The sequence below is a fragment of the Pteropus vampyrus genome, unplaced genomic scaffold, assembly GCF_000151845.1.
Source record: "Pteropus vampyrus isolate Shadow unplaced genomic scaffold, Pvam_2.0 Scaffold324, whole genome shotgun sequence".
Classification (NCBI taxonomy): Eukaryota; Metazoa; Chordata; class Mammalia; order Chiroptera; family Pteropodidae; genus Pteropus; species Pteropus vampyrus.
The window spans coordinates 464,280-483,213 of record NW_011889105.1 but is presented as its reverse complement, the minus strand read 5'-3'; the positions used below and the strand labels follow the sequence as shown (position 1 = coordinate 483,213).

Sequence of the window (18,934 nt, the reverse complement as noted above, 5' to 3'; positions counted from 1 at the left end):
GTTCTTATATTTTAAAAACTCATGTGGTCAGGTTTTAATTTCCTTAGTATTAAGTTCTTTTGTTGATACAAACATACAAAATAGTCTAGACCCAGTCTTGCCCCTCTGAAAACTTTGAAAATGACAGTAAAAACTCCTTTTTTCATTTTTCATCTCAGCTCATAACAAATAGGTATCAGAACTCTATAGTACTTTTCTCTATTTCCTTCATTTTCAAACCACCGCATAGGAACCGTGACTCATAATTTTGCAAATAATTTTGTTATAATTTTGTTATCTACCACTTCTTTATGGCTTATTATGCACCAGGAACTAAGTTTAAGTATTTGGCATTACTTTGATTCAGTTGGTGCAATGAAGTAAAGTAGATATTAGCATCCACATTCTAAGTGGAGAAACTGTAACTTCGAGAAAAGTCAATTTCATATAGGCAGAAAATGAAGGATCCAGAATCATCACTGGGCCCCCTCTCATTAGGCAAACACCCACAAAAATACGTATGTGGTGATTGTGATGGGGAAAATGTAGTATGGAGTGAAGCAACATGCAGCTCCGTCATTGAAAATTCACAACAATGGAGATACCAGGTTCTCCCTCTGCCTGGGAGATGCCAGTGTCCATCCATGCACATACGACGGGGGCACAGAGATGACCACATGCACCTGTCATACCTCAAGGAAGATAGTGAGTCATTGTCTCCCCGCCCCCAGTATTCTGACCCATCCTTTGTAAATATCCTTCAAAAATGAAGAAAATAAAATAACTACACAAGCTGCATGATAATTTCCATATTTCCTTGTTAAGTAAAAACTTGTCACACCTTGCATTCAGATACTAAATTGAATAAGTGTCCTGATTAGAATGTCATAATGCACGGAGTCAAATGCCTTCCAATATATAGTCTTTGAAAAAGAACAAAAGTCTGTATATATGTACTTGGATTTGTTTTCTGTGTGTTTAGATTAGCATTGCAGCTCTCCAATGACAGTATCTCCTGTTTGACAGTTTCTTTGTGCTCTTCAGTGCTAACAGCCACAAGAAATAGGTACCCAATAATTTAATATAATATCTACTCATTGCAAATTAAGAATACTCTCATAGCTGTGTGTGCCTTGCAGCCCAGCTTTGGGCCCTGTACAATATTCTCTTTTAGGAAACTGAAGACAGGAATTTGATTTTAGTTGAGACTTTTTCCGTATCACACACAGACATGTAGAATGTTAAACACTGCTAAGTTCTTTGTTAAATTACAAATCAATTGCCTGTCTCTACAGCTGAATAAGGAATGTTCCAGAGGCCTTCAGTTTTGACTTAGCTTATTGTAATGTTCTGATGATGATGCACTTTGACACTATAGGGCCAGAATTGGGAGCCATTTCGTTGAGGAAACTGGAAACCCTCACCTTTTAAAAACTAAATTACCCTAACATCACATTATTTCTTAAATTTAAGATGATATTTTCTGCCTCCCTCACTAATGTCACTTCTCCATGTTGAGAACAAGAGCGGCATTTGGCATTTGTGTATTGCAAACCCAAATCGCTGACCCTTCGTTTTTAGCACTTTGCCATTTTGCTTTCGCTTTTTTAATTTGCTTGTGACTCTCTGCTTCCCCCATCTTTTTTTTTTTTTGGTACAATGATTCTTACCTTGTCTTTCCCCAGTCCGTTTCTGACCTGGAGAGACGTGCAGCATGTTATTGTCAGGACTTCCCGTGCAGGACATTTGAACGCTAATGACTGGAAAACCAATGCTGCTGGTTTTAAGGGTGAGAACTTCTTTCATATTCTGTCACAGGCAAACTATTTTTATTTTTCCCCCCATTTTAAACAGAGAGCAGGAAATCTAACCCCTCGAAAGAAACTTTAAATTTTGTGCTGACACACGAAGAGCTTGATCTTTTAGTAAATAAAAGGCAGATTTTTTTTTTTAAATAATTAAAACAATACATATAAGGCAGATTTCCTTGGCTTCCCACATCGTACATCAATTTCTTAAAAGATAACCAACTTCCAAGTATAGTCGGACTACGGGGCTCCTAATCAGTTTATTTGCTGTCATTGACTATCTGAGTGCTATTTGTAATAATGTATTTAAAATTCCTCACCTTCTACAATGATTACCTTCATTTAAATAATAACTGGTATATCGTTCACTCGAGTATAGCACTGTTAGTTTCTAGGCCATGCTTTCTGTACATTTTGGGTTTTTTTTTGAACTTCCACAAACAGAAAAGTAGGCATACCTTCTAAAACATTATATAAACTAAAACTGCTTATGAAACTTTATAATATGCAGTCTTTATGAAATTGTGCATAATATATAATAAGTGCTGACTATTTTTCCCATGACTGATAGAGATTATTGTTTCCTCAAACTGTATTACTAACTGTAGCCATTTTGTTGGTTGTCATTCATAACATATGTTAAAATAAAAAGAAAATAATTATATAAAGCAAATGTCCTAAAGTTTAGTATATTTACTCAGGTTTCAGATGACCTAAATTTAATCCATTAATTTAAGTTACAACAAAGATTACTTTTTGTCACATCTGCAGACTTAAATTTACTCCCAAATAATCTCAGTATCATTATATATCTCTATGAATGAAAAATGACATCTCATAACATGGAGAATATCAGCTAAAAAATTGAGGTTCTGGTCTTCAACTCATTGGTTACAAGATGAAAAATCCTGGGCAAATTATTTAATTTTTCTGGACCTTAACTTCCTCAACTTAAACATTTTAGAAACTGATAATATTATCTACATATGATATCTTATGTATGATTTTAATATATCCTTAGTGAATTATACCCAATGTATGCAAATAGAAAATGTAATTTTAAATTATTTGCAAATAGCTTATTATAGTCTCATGCTTAGCCAAAACTTATAAATATACCAGGTAACAAGCACCATATAAAATGTTCTTGATTAACATCTTCACTGAAAAGCTTCCCTCCATTTTTAGAACAAGAATATCCCTCTGCTTTTCAGTATTATCAAATTCTTTTCCATGTTCATAAACTAGATAACGCAGCAGTGTTCAATGAATGCTCAGTCTAAAGAGTTGTAAATACTTTTTGGGATCACATTTTCTGAAGCCCAAATCAAGACACTTGATCCCAAAATAGCAATTGTTATGTGCAGCATCTAAAATATTTGAAATTTCAGTTGTTCTAGAAAATCCAGGATATAATTTGCCATATGTATGTTTCATTTTGATTAGCTTCCACATACATGCTCCCAGTTCCTACTATATAAATCCGTGAGGCCGGAGGGTGGGGCTTGGGGGGAAGAAGGGACCAAAATATAACCTTGGCTGGTTCAACGCTGCAATGAACTTTTTAGCAGAAAGTTCACAGACTAAGTACATTGACCTCCACGAAGCTGAGGAATCAACTTTAGCCTAAATAAAAGTCTTAGTTTTACTTATTCCTTTTTGGCAACTTAGAAAGAGCAAATGGTTCTAATAAAAAACGCAACTCTTTTGAAAACCTCTGTTGGTTTTGGAGAGGGGGAAACAGGATTTAGACTAAATCGCCAGATCCAAACCTGATTCTGAAGGGGGCTGTACACTGCTTCTGGCAGGGAGGAAAGAGCATTTTACTATTGCACGTGGCAATATTTAGTATAATATTTCACTCTTCTCTTAGATTGCTGCCAAGAGTAACAATTAAAGTTCGCTTTTTCATAGATGAATTACCCTGAACGGTCTGGACTCCCAGTGGAATTGTTTTGTAATTTTGTTGATGGCAAGCCCCATATTTCATCTAAACATGATCATAATAAGAAGAATTTTTTTGAAAATGAGTTATTTTCTTTTCTACTCTTAAGCATTACCATTCCCTCCCTAGTGTCCCACAAATAAAAGTGATTAAGGCAAAAGCTAGCAGGAGAAGCGACGTGCTTTGGGGAAGGAGAGAATGCAGGTCACTAGGCTGTAGAAAGATGGGCTGGTTTTTTATGAAATAAGAACTGAACGAACAAAAAGAGCCAGTTCTTGGAAGAGGTTCATGCAATGAGAGCTCAGCAAGAGCCCATATTTTAAATTAGGTCAGCCGGCTTTTGCAGGCCTTCCTTAGCAGGAACACATGGCCAAACATTTCTCCTTAGAAGAAAACGGAAGTAGCTTACAAACAGAAGCGAGTAGCCACAGCCGCACACCCTCTTCCCATGCACCTCAGTTCTAATGCTGAGTGGGATGTATACGTGAAATGGATCTGAAAACACTTATGCTTCCCTGGGCTTACTTTTGTGCCCTAATGTTGAGGAATTTAACTTGTTCGAAAAATATTTTATTTTTTTTTAAAAAAGGAGAATAATTTTACAAATTGCAACGGAAACATCAGTATCAACATCAGAATTTCCTTCTCATCCGATAAAGCAGAAGCATTGCAGAGTAGCAAACAATTTGGTTTGGGGCCTGGCCATCAATAGACTTAAGAGTCTTACTTATCACTGTTAACTTCAGAGAAGCTAACACCCTAAAGAACAATCTCTCACCAAACCCTGCCAAGTCCACTTCACACAAAGTTCTCACATTTCTTCAGACATACCCATATTTAGTACATCCTAGTCAGAGAACACAGCCAGATTATCTAGACTGGCGAGGGCCTCTCCTTAAGGCAGACTTGATCCACTCTTCCCGAACACGTGCTATGGACCAGGAAAATGAAAGAGATTCCCTCCAGAAGTAGCTGCTGGCTTCCTGTTGACTGGCATGGGCAGGTTCAGGCTAGGAGGCTGGCCTTGAAAAAGTGAGGAATGTGGCTCTCTACTGATTCAGCTATGTGTTTCTCTGAGAGTGGGATTACCCTGGAGTTGCATACTGATGTGCTGGGTGCAGAGAACTTCCTTCTCCTTTCTCTGTGCTCTCTCTTCATAGTGGCACTCTATAAACAATCCTACACTGAGATTAGCTCACAGTGAAGGGAGCCCGCCCCAAAGAGGAAGCTACTCATCAACATTTTACTGCTAATGTTACCTTAATTTTTAACAATTTTAATTGAACTAAGATCATTCTATCCTGCTGCTTCTTAAATAATAATAACCATTTGCTATACTATAGTTAAGAAGTCTCTTGAAGATTCGTTTTTCAAAATAAACATAGACAGATAAATATATACATATGGAAACTGACTAAACATTATTTTGGTCATTCACGTAGTGAATAATCCCAGCTAAATTTCAGACACCTTTTAACTTTAAACCTCCTCCAGAGACAGTTTCTTTAAAAATAAATAGAATGAATATAATGCACCTATCAAAGAATCTAATGAGATTATGCATGAGAATAAGAAAGTATTTGTATGAGACCAGATGAACAGATGTGATAGTCGCCACTAGAGAACTAAAATGCAAATTCCAATATTTTGTTACTGACCAACATTTGCAATGCCAGGAGATGACCTTGGCACTAAATTGTTTGGGTTGTTTTTTTTTTTTTCTTCAGTATTATTTCTTTCTCCCTTGATCCTTTCCCTTTCCCTTTATGAAAAGTCTGTTTATTTCTTCTCTCTTTTTTCAATGATCCCTCCTGCTCCTTAAAATGTACAGATCAGCTGTAGAAGGGCTTTTGCCATCTGGGAGATTTTCTTCACAGAATTTAATTTATGTGGTCTCTCCATTTATTTATTCACAAATATTTCCTGAGCACCTTCAGCATGCCAATCCAACACATGTTGAACTGCAACCAAAAGTAGAAGTGGAAGGAAATGTCAGAGGCCCTATTGCATTGCCTAATGTGATCTGGCCATGGTGTGATTTATATACAGAAATAGAAATTTACCCTGCACCTTTATTTCCCCTTCAGTCAAGCCTAGATGATCTTCCAGGTCATGTTAATAAGTGTCGATGATAGTTTTCTCATCACGCAAGGTGCAGCCTAACCTCAGCAGCAGAAGGCATCTAATGTAGAGACTATATCTATTGTGGCATGTGATATGCATTTTGACCATCTCTGTTAGTGTATAATGGCTATGTGGACCATAGAACCATGCTGAGGACTTTAATTCTGCATTCTTCAGGAATCCATGGCTGGCATCATTTCAGGAAGAATTTAGCTCTTTGTTGTAATCTCCCTTTTTTATACTGCTTTAATCTGAGGAACCTGCAATTCCACCACCCCTCTCTCCCCTAACCGCCGGGGCTGTGCGGGCTGACTCTTTCCCTCAAATCCTTATCTCTGGTTGTGGGTACAGTTATAATTATAATTGAATGCATGCAACATCGGTGCTTTAGTTTTTTTTTTTTTCCCCCAAAGTGTCTGTATTTGGATGATATGACTGTATACAGTTAAACTCTTAAATCTAGGAACAGGAATAGACGTCAGATAATAAATTAGGACCTTCTGTCATCTTTACTAGGCGAAAGAATGAAAAAAATGTCATTGAAAATCAAAAATGACAACTAAGTGAGCGAGGTTACCACGCCTTCCATTTCACTGCCCTCCCAGACTATGTAAGTCTCTTTTTTTCTACCAGCATGTTGCTGAAACCTCCCCATCCCCACTGACTCTTTCTTTGACCACAACTAAACTACTAGATTTTTTTTTTTTTTAATTTCTAACTGATTTCCCACCATGGGGAAAACAATTGACAGTCTAACATGACTCCTTAGCCTCCCAAGGCCTTAACTTTTAATAACCTTTATTACTTTTAATCGCCATCATTTTATTTCCACTGGTAGGGCTGGTAATTTTAAGATGTTCCAATGTATTTTTAATACCTACCTGTCTTGCTTTCAGTTTGTAACACTTATTAAAAAAGAATTAGAAATGCTGAAACCATTAAGCATGCCATGTGTTGAATTGAAACTGAAGGTTTTGAAATGTGGTGGGGTTTTTTGTTTTGTTTTGTTTTGTTTTTGAGTGTGTAAAGTGATATCTGATGTGTTACCATTTGAAAGGGTAAAGCTATATTTTATTTTATTATTTCACTGTACAAATAATATTTCATCTTTGCCACCTAGCATGCTGATGTGATATTGTAGCTCTGATTAAAGCTACATAATGCACCTTAAATGGTAATCTCCACATCATGTTTTTGAAGAAAGGTCAAAGTGAAATGTTATTCATCTGGTCAGTGTCAGAGGTGATATAGAATGAGATGCTTCATTCCAGTCCCAATCTCATTTGCAGAAATAAGGCACTCACTTCTTCTCATATATAATGCAGAGAAAAAGGGAAGTAAATACATTTGATTTTACCTAATAAAATTTGCTCACTGGAAATGCCACCTGCCTTTCCTTCAAGGTTTTATGTTTTCTACCATTTTGCTCTATAAACTCAGTCATTTAATATGTATTAACTTAAAACCTTTTGTTTTTCTATTTATTGACCATTGTATATATGAGCTTATCTTCTTGCTCAATTATTTTTTAAAAAGATGTCAATCGTACATAATTTAGAGATTTTACCTTTATTCTTTTGTCTGGGGAATGATTTACTAAAACATCTACAGTAGCTATAGAACCCTGACAGCAAAGAGTATGGTCATTTCTTAATCTAGAGTCTTGTATCCAAAATGCCCACTTGCCCCATAAGAGTGTTCAACTCATCCTTACAAATATATGAGGTTAAAAATATTTTCTAAAAATGAAAAGTGTTTTCTCCATGCTGGTTTTTGAATGATGTTAAGTGTGTTAGACTTCGAGGTGTTTTGTTTGTTGCATTTTTTTTCATCCCTAACTACATAAGTTTATACAAAAGTTTGCATGTGGTTTCAAATTAAAATCCATCTTCAAAATCAAATTTAAATGATGGTTGCACTACATGACTATTATTTCTACACCAAATATAATTAGTTAATAAAGAGTATTATGTTTGGAATAGTTTTGTGACTTTGCCACCATCTTAAGAACCTTTAAATTGTAGTAGTCTGTTATTGATATTTTCTTTGGCCTTCGAGGAAGCCAATTAAAGCTTTTGTATCTTTGGTTTTTTGAATGTGAGTAACAAATACCAAAAATAATGAGAAGGCTGAAGTGAATGAAAGTGCTTTGAAAATGGAAAACACCAAACATAAAAAGAATCTTAAAAGTATATTTTCATACACCGCAGCTTTCTACTCTCTGAAATGAAGATAAAGATGTGGAACTATATTGTGAATTGTTTTGGGGTTGAAATTAATTAAATTACCTTGGGTGGGCTAGAAAAATGAATTAAGGACTTTGTAATAAAATTATCACTAATATGTCTTCACATTTTTTTAAAAATCTCATAATTGCATATCAGAGACTATAATCTATATATCAAACACAGTTCTACTTCTGTTTTGCAGATTAGTTTTAATGTTTAAATATCACCTTGAATTCTACCTACTAAATCTTAAAAGTTGTAATTAATTGCTTCAACGTAAGAACTAATGATAAAATCTTAATTGACTATAGCTATCAATGTCCTATTGACTCTCTAGTCATTAATATACAATACGAAAGCTGCAAGTATAAAATATGATTTTTCAACAATATGCAAAAGCTTGTACACTGAAGAGAGAATTGATGTCTTTTTGTGTGATCACCTGATGAAACTTGATTTCACTAATTCTAATGAGGCTGGATTTTCCAGGTATTTTAAAAATTCTTTTAGTATGTGAGTCTGGCTCTCCTTAATGGTAGGAAATCTTGATATTTTGTGGTGACTATTGATATTTTAGGCAAAGATAAAAATCATCATACCCTAAACTCAGTGATTACAGAGGATGATCAATGAGGGCAAATGTTGTTTTTAGGCCATAAGTATTTTGTTGCTATAAAGTAATGAAATGGATTTCTTTGAATCTCTGATAACTAGATTCTGAATCCAGTTCCAAAATAAGATGCCCACAAAGGATTTAAACCAAGACAATCCTATCAAAACACACACATTCTCTTATAGAGACTTTTAAAATTTGACCTTTATTATTATTATTATTATTATTATTTGAGGTTTTGCATTCATTTAAAACAAAAAAGCTCAGGATAACCAGCTTCACAAACAAACATAGTGTATTTGGTAATCTATATGCAGTCTTAACTTTTCTGGAATAAATTTACTTATAATGAAAAGCACCATTTTAAGTGTACAAATGTATACATCTATGTAACCATCACCACAATCAAGGTATAGAACATTTATATCACCCCAAAAAAGTTTGTTTGTGCTTCTTTCTCATCCCTTAGGCCCCCACCTTACCCTATGCAACCAGATATACTTTCTGTCACTATAGATTAGGTTGTCTTTTGGAGACTTTTATATAAAAAGAATTATTTGAAACTGGCTTCTTTCTCTCCATGTACTATTGTTGAGGTTTATTCCATGTCATTAAGTATATAAGGAGTTTATTCCTTTTTATTGCTAAGTAGTATTCTACTCTAAGACTATACCATAATTTGTATACTTACTTTTTCATGAGCAGTTTTATTGTTTCAAGTTTGGAGTCGTTGTGAGTAAAACTGGTATGGATATTCAGGTCCAGGTATTTGTATGGACAAATTATAACTTTTTAGATGTTGGACAGTGAGAAAAGTCTTCTTTTAAACAGAGACTCTAAGGAGTGAGGGAGCAATCCAAATGGCTTACCAGATGTAGAGCATTTTAGGCTAGGCATACAGCATGTAGAAAGACTTGGTCAAGAAGAAGCTAGGAGGCCATCATAGGCTGAGTGGTGTGGGCAAAGGGAAGAATGAGGAAAACAGTATCATACACAGAATTTAGCACAGTTCCTCATTCATAGTATGCACTCAGGTAAAATTGTCATCTATATGTCATACGTCATTCTCATATAACCTTTAATATTGAATCAATAAACAGTTAATATTCTGTTATGATTTTTCTATGAAAAAATTGAGCACATATATATGTATAGTTATATATAGAGCTGTGGCCATTAAAATGCTATGTGTAGCTTAGAAATGAAACTAGCTCTCTATTACTTTCAAATATTGGGCTACTTAATATTCACACATCTCTTAGAATACTTCTATGCTCATTTTTGTAGTCTGTTTTATCTAATTTGGGTTATAATTTTCATTTGTCAGTAATTTTAGTTGATGATAATTTAGTTGATGGTCAAAGGATTAACATGTGTTCTCTGTTTTTCCATGAGACTACTTAGATTACAATAAATGGGCTCAAAAGTATTGGAAAAAAAACAATCTGCTGTTCATTAATGAGTTACCTTAATGTCACATACATAACCTAGATCAGAAACGTAAATGAATACAAGACATTGAAAGATGTTTGAGAACTTTAGAGTTGCTATTGGGAACCGAAGAGGGTCTGAAATAGCTTCTAGAGTGGTTATTCAGTTTAAACCGATGCATTATTTAGTTTACTTGCATTTCTTGGAGGCTTGGGGATTAAAACTGGATGAGACAGCTATGGTCAAAGTGACGGTCAGGGTAAGGGAGGAGAGAGAAAGCCCAGTGTGCAAAGACGGCAGGTATAGTGTGATGAGGAAAGTAATTTAAAAGAACTGACAGCAAAGCTACATGAATCCCAGAGTTAGGAGTTCTTGTTTGATTTGAAAAACATTTTGGAGCCGCTGCAGTGATTTTGAGAAAGTGAGTTGGACTGTAGTAATAACTTTCAAGTAAGTTGATTCTAATTGCTTGTCTGATGTCAGAAAGAGTTTTATTTCTTAAACCTATAGTGTAAAACTATTGGTTCTATGATATGGCCTACCAAATTACATGTCTATAAGAAATTGGCTTGCTAAAATGGATGAAAATTCTCCTGCAGTGATCATTTTATATTATCTTGGTTTGCAATTGTGTATTCCTCACCTTAGGGACTTTTGACAGTCGGTGAAATTTTTATCATCTTTTGGCCTCCTTCTAAACGAGGAGCATTATAGAGATGTGATATATAATCATCTTTGCTAAATTCTTTTTTTAAAAAGAAGAGAAAGAAATGCTTTTTGAAATGGCTTTTTAATAAACCCAAGGCAAAAGGTGTGGTGACAAGATTGCTTGCAGAAAAATGTCAGACCAGAAATTGTTCTTTGAGAAGGCATCACCAATTTACTTTGACCAGAGTCTTTTTGCCGGTTGTTATTGTTCGGCATGACCTTCAGAAAGTCACTTAACTTCCAATATTTGAATTATTTTTCACATACAGTTCTAGTCTCTGTACTTGTCATATGATTTGCAGAGATTTAAAGAAAGCAAGTGATATAATTCTGGTAAACCTCTTGGTTTGCTATAAGACTTTAACATGGAATGACAAAAGCATTTACAGTTTGTGAATTACTTTTTCTCTTCTTTAAGGTTTGCATTGATATTCTTTTTCTTGGCCATAAAGCAAACTTAAAATCATGCGTAGTCCTCAGAAGCGGCATTGCATTTTTGAACCCACCAGAGGCTACAATGTGTGTGCTTTCTTAATACAGTGTGCGAAATGGTTTTGTCTGGAAATTGTTTGCTTCTGCTTCTTTTCATCTTTTACCCTCAGAAGTATCTTCAGAGCCAAAGCAAAAGATATGTGTCCAGCTTTGTTCAATACTGTGCATCTTAGAAGCCTTAAAAGGCCGACTGACTTCCAGCCACATATGACTCAAGAATCAGAGGAGATTGCCAAAAATGCAAGAAATGCCTGTGATTGTATGATAGGGCTGTCATAGTTCGTTGCACAGGTTATTAACTGCCCTAGGGAACCAAACCGAGGGGTTGAGTGGAGACTGAAATCCAGCCTGTGATCCACTCACCAAGCCATGTGCCCTAGAGTAGGATGGTGTTCGCCTTAAAGAGAGAAGTATCAGATAAATTTAAAAAGAAAAAAAAAAAAAAGAAAGAGCTACCTTTCTCTAATTCACATAGGTCCCACATGGGCAGCCCTCTTGCATGGAATTCTGTGGTAATTTTTTCCACAATTATCAAAGACATGGTCTTTTCATAGGTCTTTTGAAAAGGTATCTATTCAGAGATATATTTGTTCATTTTAACCTTCACCTATTGCTTCAACCTTGACAGTCACAGAAATTTCATTAGCAAAGTAACTCAGTGTTATCAGAGTCAAATAGAGTTTTCTGGTATCTCTGACGATTTCAATACTACCTTTATTGCCAGCTCTCTAGACAAAGTTTGAAGCAAAACCTTAGAATTTGAAGTGAGTATAAGTACTAAGCACGAATCTATTATTCTTTTCATATTCTTTTTACATTCTTTTTTGTGACCCAAAATAATTGAAGCTTCGTGAGTTCAAATGTATAATTTTTTTTTTATTTGGGGCCAGTAGGAGAATATTCATATTTGGGGTGAAGTCTTTATAAATATTGAGATATACGGGATGCATGAGCACAGGCATGTCAGGGGTGAAAAGGCTTTATTTAAAACTTCCATGATTTTCATCAAGCTGTCTTGTGAAGGTGCTCTCACAGACCCATCTTTTCCTCCAAGGAATAAAGCTTTAAATGTGAAAGGGAAAAATGTGATTGAGGTGCATAGGAGAAACTCTGTTATTGACATTAGTACATGCATATCGGTTTGGACTCTGACATCAGTATTCCTGGCACAGACTGCAGCACCAGTTCTCTGTCTCCCATGAGAGACAGAGGGCTCTAACTTGCCGAACCACCGTGAGACAGTGGGAAATGGGTACTGCTCTAGTTGTACTGGGTCGAGATCAATGAGATAGCCCAAATGAACAAGAAACAAAAGAGCCTTATGATTACATCTTTTTAAAGCACAATTTTAGTAGAAATGGCTTAGCCCATCCTTTTTTTTTCTCTTCAGAGAGATCTTTATATTGGTGCCAATGTCTATAATACAAACCAGATTCAAAGATTCAAAAAGAAATCCTGAAAGTTAATCCTGCCCTAGTTCTATGCATGACTTCCTAAGGCCACTGCATCTAGCAAGGTACAGTTAGATGCCAGGCAATTGCTTTGCAGAATCCATCTGGATACATCTTCTGTGAAATAAATAGATCCAGACTTTTATTTTTCTTAGAATCTCAATTCATACTCTTTACACACGTTCACATCTTGCTAGCCTTAGGCATTTTAAAGCAATTAAACTTCTATCACACATCCCAATAATGGCTTCAACAGGCTTCATTTTATGGTGTTATACCAGAAGACAAAGTATACCCTGAATTTGCCAGAGTCATCTTTGAAAGAGCTAAAAAGAAGGGTATTGTGATTGCTGCTAGATGCTAACAATTGGAAGTTGCTCTTTGCCATTTAATGCCATTCTCCCATCTGTGCATGACTGGTTAGCTCTAATAAAAAAAAAATGGCCTAAGCATGTATAATATAAAGTATCTTTTCCATATTAATATCTCCACATTCAGGGAAAATCCCTGCTAGAAATAACTGAAGAAGGTCATTTCTCAGCAAGAATAGGGGAAAGGGTTCTGGGCCAGATGTTAGCTTTTCTTCCAAACCCCACATATTTCTTTTTCTACACATGATATTTTAATGAGTTTTGAAGAAGAGAGCAGCTTTTAGGCAGCTGATTTGCAAAAGGCAAAGAGGATAAAAATGATCCACTCATTTGTGAAATGTAGATAAATACCTCAGATGTTTTACCCTCTTTGCCACTTCGTTATTCTGAGGCTGACGACTGACTTGAAAAATTAGTTGAAATAAATACTGTGTGTCTTATAGACAGCAATAACCAATGGTACACATATAATACAAAGAGATTCTGAAGACTTGGCTTCCAGTCCCTCTGACTTTGGATGCATTCTTTTAATGTTCTTGAGACTTAGTTTTTACAGCTGTAAAATGCAAATAATACTATCTTGCCAGTGGGATGGTTGTAAAGATTTCATTAGCTAATATGTAATAAAATGCATATGTAAGATATTATTTTTACCTCCCCCCAAAAATTCTTCTAGACATCTTATTTTGGAAAGCATTCTTAATACATTAAGTGCACTTCAATTGTAAAAGAGTAGATACAATAGGTAGATTTAAATAGATTAAATAGATACTTCAGAGCATTTACTATTGTCAGCATTTTAAGTAAGCATGATTATGTTTCTCAACTCAGTCAAACTCTTATTTTGTCCTAACAATGCATAGAAGTTAACTCCTTGAGGAAAGTGCATCCAAAAAGAAAATATCTAGACCAACTTGTGCTTGAAGAGTGCAGGGTAATTCATCTATTGGTTAATTAGGAGAACCGTATCTTCTTAAAATACCTTTGTAAGAGAAGCAAAAATGTGTGCGGTAACCCATATGAAAAGATGTTAGCATGATGTACTGCGTAGCCAAATTTCATTTCCTGTGCTATTGGCATGAGGGAAAGGTATTTGAATCATGCCTGCAGAGACTCTGGCCTTATGTTGGAGATGATAGCCTGATTAACCAGGGTTTTTCAGGTAGGCTTCCAGGAGAGATGCTGGCTAGCCCTTAGACTCAGGAAGTGGGTCTCAAACATCAGCAACACCTGAGAACTTGTTGGAAATGCAAATTGTGGGCCTTACCTCTGAACTGCTCAACAGTAGACTGAGCAATGTGTACTTTCATGAGTTGTCTCAGTGTTCTGATGCACATGCAAGTTTTGGAACTACTTACTGAACCAGGTCATTCGCTGTATGTAATGAATTAACTTTTTCTTGTGAATGGCACAAATGAAGTACCATCTTTAGAAGAAATGAAAAAAGTCTCTCAAATAAGGGGGACTTTTTTTGTTTGTAAGTTTTTTTGTTTCGTTTTGTGTTTGTAGCGTGAGTAAGGAATCCCATTTGTGAAAGGTGCTCTCAAAAATATCCCATTCTTTAACCCTTTGTTCCCAGCCACATGCATTCTCCTTTCTGTTCATTAGACTGCAATCCTCTGCTTGCAAACTTTGTATCCCCCATCTCGGAGGGGGAATAAAACAACTTTTCCATTATCCTACTGCCTTCCTTGCACAACTAAAAATGTCTAACAAGTAATCTAAATTAGCCACTTCCGTTTCCTTACTATTCGGTCCCTCCGTAATTCTCTGCAATTTTGTTTCCACTTCCACCTTGAAGTGAAGTTACTCTTTGAGACTTTGAACCATTCCTACTTGCCAAATCAGAAGGGCTCTTGTTTTTCTCTGGGATTTCCTGCTTCTGATCTACCCAGTCCAGATCTGTGTTTCCTTGCCTTTTGCAATACAAAGATATAGCCCTGTTCTTTGACACTTTACTGATTCTTTTCTCTCCTTAGCACAAGAGGGGGTGTGCCCGCGAGTGCTCTCCTAAGTGCTCTCTTTCCTCCTTCTCTCCTTTTCTCTTCTTTCCCTCCCCACAACCCCTCTCCCACCCTTCCACATTCTCTTAATTTCACTGCTTTTCTTTCACATCCCTGCCTTCTTTTCGATTACAAGTATTACCTCCTTATTGATGATTTTTAGTTCTACGTCTTCATTGCTGACTTGATCCATTACCGGTCTTGAATCTCTGCGCAAAGCTCTTCCTGTCATTTAAAACTCAGAACTTCCAAAACACAATCTATTGATCATCTTTTACAAAACAGCTCCCTAAAAACGTTCTAGAATATCAATAAAATTGTCATTTCCTTGATCGTTGGCCACTCATTGCCTCTGGATTAAATTCATCCACATGATCCCAGATCCACACAGCTTCCCTGAGGAAGCCACCATTCCCAATGTCCTGCTCTCATTACTGACTCCCAGTTACACCTCCTTGAATCTAGATCTAACTTAAGGATTTAAGAACCATCTCAGGTCTTTTTTCTTCTAAGAGCACATTAATGGCCTATTTTTCTGAGATTTTATAGACATTTCCTGATTATTGTTTCTTAAGCTTTAAACTTGAGTTTTATGTAGATTAAAAGGAATGTTATGAGAAGCCTTACATAGTACTTGAAACATATAAAGATAAGTGTTAGTTTTCTTCCTAATGAGATGGTGATATTTCCAGTTGCAAGGAATAATTTCTTTATTGTCACTCTTCTTTGTGCTTTGTGATCACCTCAGCAGTGAGTAATGGCTCCATATCAGGTGAGCCATAGATGTGTAGGTGGATGAAACAACCATATCTTTGCAAACACTGTTAACCACTGAGTGTGAAAAGTCACTTGAAATAAATACAAACTAGATTTTCTATTTCTTTTATGACAAGAAAAAACAAAAGGAAAAGAAAATTAAAGGACGGGTTATCTAAAAAGTGAATAATTTACAAATAAGAATTTTGGCTGCTGGTTCATCAAGATCCCAATCTGGTATTTGTTTGCTCAAATTACACATCAAGAAAATTGAGGCTAAGAGCTGACATATGGTCAGTCCAGTCTTCAATTAGTTTTTACCCATAGGCCTTCATAGTACATTTTTTATCTGATTCTCCTCTCTGTACAAACAAACTCAGTTTCCTAAAAACAAGCACTAATGTGATCTGCATATGCCCTCAAAGACATGGCTAGTTCTCCCCAAGCTGGTAAAACAATTTTCCTACCTCCAGTCAAGAAATACTAGTCGATTTCCTTAAACAAATTTCTTGCTTATTATAACTATATTGAAAGCAAATAAAAGGAATGTCCAAAGAAGATAATTTGACATTTTTTTCTTAAAATGGAAAGAGACTCTTGAGAAAAGGCAGATGTATCTCCTTATCTTAACTCTGTAAAGAAGCATAATAATAAAAAATACATATTTTATATATGCATACATAACATAATGATGTATATATACATCCATGTATAAGGATGGACATTGTACACAGAGAAGAAGTATTCAGCAGCACTTCCCCAAACTCTCCTTACTTCATCTCTGTAATGACAAGCCTGTCTGACTACCTACAGCTGCTGACCAAACCCATCCTGAGAGGAGCTTTGAAGTACAGACCTGCAGACAGCCAAGTATCAGTCGGGAAACTTTCCACATGCAAGACCTCAGTAGCACTGGTGACGGCTGGCATGTTTGGATCTGGCTGGAGCTGTTGACTAGGGCCCAAGATTTTAGGAAGAGGAAGGGAAAAATAAAGCATGCAGAAATAAGGCAGGTGCTGGCTGCTCTGTTTTCCCTCTCTAAGGGAGTCTGCATTTTGCACTGCATTGCAGAATAAAGAACAGCAACTGTCGCTCTGATTCTCTAAAATGCTTATGAAGGATCAAATATATGGTAACTGAAAGAAACTGGACTTTGGGTGGTAAATGCACAATAGAATATATAGATGTCAAATTATAATGTATACCTGAAAATTATATAATTGTATTAATGTTACCTCAATAAACTTAATAATAAAAAAAAAAAGAAGCTAATGAGCCTTTCACACTGAAATCAAAGGGTATATAATGAAGAGATGTCAGAAAAAGGGAGTAAGGAAAGGGGAGAAGTAGGTAGTTCTGGAACCATCCTGGCTTTTCATCTGTCCAAGATATTTAAGTGAAGAAATATAAAGATAGGAGATTGAAGAGCATTACTCGCCACTTTTTCATCTTACAATTTTTTCATTTTATGTTATGATATTTAGCTATGTATTTTTACTTCGAAAAGGCAGAACTTAAGCATTCACATTACACGTGTGGGACAAGATGACCTAAAGAAAGTGTCGCAGGCCCTCTCATGTTTCACTTCCTCCCCCTATTCTGCACATTTGGCCTGGTTGATTAATAGGTGTGGGAGGCACAGGGTCCCTGGTGGGAGCTGTTATTTCAGAGCAGGTGGTTCAGTGCTGTTGAGGATCAAAGAACCCAAAGGTGCGAGGACTGCACAGCTGCAGGAACTCTTTGATCTGGGGTTGGAGTTTCTACCCACCCACAGATCAAGCAGTCCCCTCAAGACAGGAATTTGCATAACTACCTTGTAGTCTGGTGGTTTACTTGTAGGTAGATGAGAATAACCACAGCCTGGTTGATGGCGGAGGACACCGGACAATCGATTAAGGTTGGCTTTTAGTTCTCTCCAGGTCTGCTCTCACCTCCTTATTTCCTGCCACGTTTACCACTAATGCCTATCCCTGTCAACCACTCTCCCACCTGCTGCCCACTCCAGGGCTGCTGGTTTCCTTGCTGCCCCAATGAACTACAGGCAGACCTGATTATTTAACCAGGAGGCTCCATCCTGGCCCCTGGAATGAACCCCCGACCATCTTCACATCGCCAAAGTCCGTACTTGCACCAAAGCGCAAAGCGAATATCACTTTTCCCTCTTGGATCCTCCTACCTGACTCCTAATGTCAACTAACATTTACTGAGTACTTTCTGTATACTAGCCTCTTTTGGGTTCTTTCCCATCCATTGCCTTTTTTAATGATTTTACTGATTTCTTATACAGAGTTTTTGTTGTTGTTTGCTTGCCCTATTTTACTTTGGATGCTGCATAACATTGTCTGTACATCTGACAGCTGGCAGCAGAAAGGCTTACTTCGGGAAGCTCAAAAACCTTTTAAAAAGTTCTTTTTTAACCAATTCCTTTATTATATATAGAATGCTTTACTGATAGTCATTTTAGGGTCATCATGAAATGTCCATTCAGTATAATATTAAAAAAGAAAAGAAAGATTTAAAGTAGCTGGCTCCAGTAAGGATAGTCCACTAAAAGAGATAAAAGTATACTGTTTCCCTGGTTAATAGCTTCCTGTGCTCAGGCCTCAATTGAGTTTAGTTAGAACTGTTATTTAAATTAACTGTATCTGCTTTCAAACTATGCAGTCATTTACTTGTGTGCTTAGTGATTAGCTTCTCAGCACTTTTGATCTCATCAGAAAATGAAAATACACCTGCTGGAGAACATCATCTATTTTCCTGCCTTTTGTTGTCCATCTGACTAGTCCAAGCAGGGAAGCCTTTAGATAGCTTTGAATAAAAACTAGCTCTACTTCTGGCGTAATACAATTTCAGTTTTCTGAGCTTACCCGCATAGACAGTCGTGCAGCCTGATGGGATACATACAATGTTATGCAAATTTTTCAAATTTTCTTTATTAAGCTTATTCAACATCATGCTACCAAGAAATACATTTACTTTCTGAAATATACTTTAATAATTTTTTTTTGAGATCATTCGCTACTCT

The 18,934-nt window shown here is 36.2% G+C and overlaps 1 protein-coding gene across 3 annotated transcripts in view; it reads left to right on the top strand.

The window, feature by feature from the left end:
* The window catches only part of PCSK5 (proprotein convertase subtilisin/kexin type 5), a 421,776-nt gene that overhangs the window by 214,070 nt on the left and 188,772 nt on the right, over positions 1–18,934 (top strand). For all 3 annotated transcript variants that reach the window (XM_011377895.2, XM_023521942.1, XM_011377894.1), the window contains exon 10: positions 1,665–1,768. In XM_011377895.2, coding sequence (XP_011376197.1) covers positions 1,665–1,768 — 104 coding nt within the window. The remainder of the gene's footprint in view (positions 1–1,664; positions 1,769–18,934) is intronic.